Source organism: Apteryx rowi, unplaced genomic scaffold (genome assembly GCF_003343035.1).
Source record: "Apteryx rowi isolate R43461 unplaced genomic scaffold, aptRow1 scaffold_354, whole genome shotgun sequence".
Taxonomy (NCBI): Eukaryota; Metazoa; Chordata; class Aves; order Apterygiformes; family Apterygidae; genus Apteryx; species Apteryx rowi.
This window is the reverse complement of record NW_020450019.1, coordinates 588,261-590,547: the sequence shown is the minus strand read 5'-3', so window position 1 is coordinate 590,547 and position 2,287 is coordinate 588,261. Positions and strand designations below refer to the sequence as shown.

At 68.4% G+C, this 2,287-nt stretch overlaps 1 protein-coding gene across 1 annotated transcript in view; it reads left to right on the top strand.

Annotated features, from left to right (window-relative positions):
• The window catches only part of CACNB1 (calcium voltage-gated channel auxiliary subunit beta 1), a 15,658-nt gene that overhangs the window by 10,854 nt on the left and 2,517 nt on the right, over nt 1-2,287 (top strand). The window contains exons 5-7 of the mRNA XM_026072935.1: nt 794-945; nt 1,134-1,229; nt 1,779-1,964. Of these exons, the coding sequence (XP_025928720.1) occupies nt 794-945; nt 1,134-1,229; nt 1,779-1,964 (434 nt within the window). The remainder of the gene's footprint in view (nt 1-793; nt 946-1,133; nt 1,230-1,778; nt 1,965-2,287) is intronic.

The following is a 2,287-nucleotide window of genomic DNA, read 5'->3' as shown; positions in this document are numbered from 1 at the left end:
GGGGGACGAGATGCTGGGGCACAGCCTGCATCTCCGCTGCCGCGGGGCGACTAACGTGCGCGAATGCAGCGCGCGCACGCGGGGTGCGAGGGGAGCCGGGGCCTTCCGCCCCCGCTGGCCGATTTGACTCAGTCTCTCTCCCCCCCCTCCCCCCTTCATCTTCTCTTTCTTTTGTTTTTCTTTCCCCTTTTTCTCCTTTCTTTTGGGTTTCCTCCCCTCTGCGCTGCTTACTTCCTCCCCTGCTCCTGATACAGATGTCTTGGGTATGTAGCTTGGACCCGTCGGGACCCCCGCCAGCCCCCTGCCCGGCTGGAGGCGGTGGGGACGCAGCCCCTTGCAGCCCCCGCTGCCTGGCCCTGACCAGCCTTGGGGATGCTCCTGCTGGAGCACCGCCGGGTCTGGCCACCCCACAGCCTGCGGGTTAGGGAGACCCCGGTCACGCAGCCTCACCCAACCTCCCACCCCACGCACATGTGGTCCAGGGGTGGCTTAGCCCCCCCCCCGTAACCCAGCCACCCCATGGTCTGCATAGGCGCGGCACTAGTGCTGGGTGCCCGAAGCCGCCTCCGTCCAGGACCTGCAGTGCAAGCTCACCTGCAGCCCCACGTCCTTGGGGCTGGGGTGACCTTGAGGGTGGCCAAGGCCCAGTACGAGACCTTTCCTGGTCCTATCATCTGCCCCATTTCCCTCACTATGTCTCCCAGCACTTCTCCCTGTTGTCCCCTGCCCCACATGCTCTCCTGTCCCTCTACATTGTCTCGCCCTGACCCTCACTGTCTCCCTGCTATGGCAGCCGAGGTCCAGAGCGAGACCGAGCGCATCTTTGAGCTGGCCCGGACGCTGCAGTTGGTGGCCTTGGACGCTGACACCATCAACCACCCGGCCCAGCTGGCCAAGACTTCCCTGGCCCCCATCATCGTCTACATCAAAATCACGTCCCCCAAGGTGGGCACGGGGCGCCGCAAGGGTGGGTGGCAACGGGACAGCCCCCGCCCTGGCCACGCTGGGAGATGGGGCTGCCCCAGGGGACGTGGGCTGGGGAAGGCAGGGTGGGAGCAGGGCTGCGGTGGTGGGGTTGGGGGGATCCCTGCGGCCACCCCGGGCTGTCCCAGCGTCGCCCTCTCCCGCCCCAGGTGCTCCAGCGGCTTGTGAAGTCCCGGGGCAAGTCCCAGGCGAAGCACCTCAACGTGCAGATGGTGGCGTCGGACAAGCTGGCGCAGTGCCCGCCGGTGAGTACGGCTCCCTGCCCCTACCCGGCCTGGCCTTGGCTCCGCCCACTGGTGCTGCTCTGGGTCCATAGGCTCCACCTACCACCACACCGGGGCCAGAAGCTCCTCCCCTACAGGCCATAAGCTCCTCCCACCACCTCATCCTAGCCGGAGCCTCAACCCCTTTGGCACCAGAGGCCCCACCCTGGCCCCATAGGCTCCACCCACCACCTTATCTTAGCCCAAGGCTCCACCCCCCCAGCAGCATAGACTCCACCCACATCCTCATTGGTGTCAGAGGCTCCACCCCTGTAGTCCAGAGACTCCGCCCCTACAGGCCAGATGCTCCTCCTACCACCAAAACCTGACCAGAGGCTCCGCCTTTGGTTCTGAGGCTCCACCCACCACCTTGTCTTGACCAGAGGCTCCGCCCTGGGCCTGTAGGCACCACCCCCTCCTGGCCAGAGGCCCCGCCCCCTTGGAGCAGAGGCTCCGCCCTGGGCCTTTAGGCTCCACCCACCACCACCCCATCCTGGCTGGAGGCCCCGCCCACCGTGCCCTCCCTCGCAGGAGATGTTCGACATCATCCTGGACGAGAACCAATTGGAGGACGCCTGCGAGCACCTGGCGGAGTACCTGGAAGCCTATTGGAAGGCCACGCACCCGCCCAGCAGCAACCCGCCCAATCCGCTGCTGAACCGCACCATGGCCACGGCGGCGCTGGCCGCCAGCCCCGCCCCCGTCTCCAACCTCCAGGTACAGGTGCTGACCTCGCTGCGGAGGAACCTGAGCCTGTGGGGCCGGGGGGGCGGCGAGCCCGCCCCCAGCCCCCCGGGCCTCCTCGAGGAGCACGCGCTGTGAGCCGGGCCCGGGACGACCCCCCCCTCGCGTGGGCCCGCGCCCCCTGCGTTTGGGGCTGGCGCTGGCGTCGGGGCCACCCCGCGGACCTGCGCCCTGCCCCCGGGAGCGGGGCCACCACGGGGACCTGCAGCTCCCCAAGGATTGGGGCCACCCCAGGGGCCTGCATCCTGCTCCCGGGAGCGGGGCCACCCCAGGGGCCTGCAGCTCCCCAAGGATTG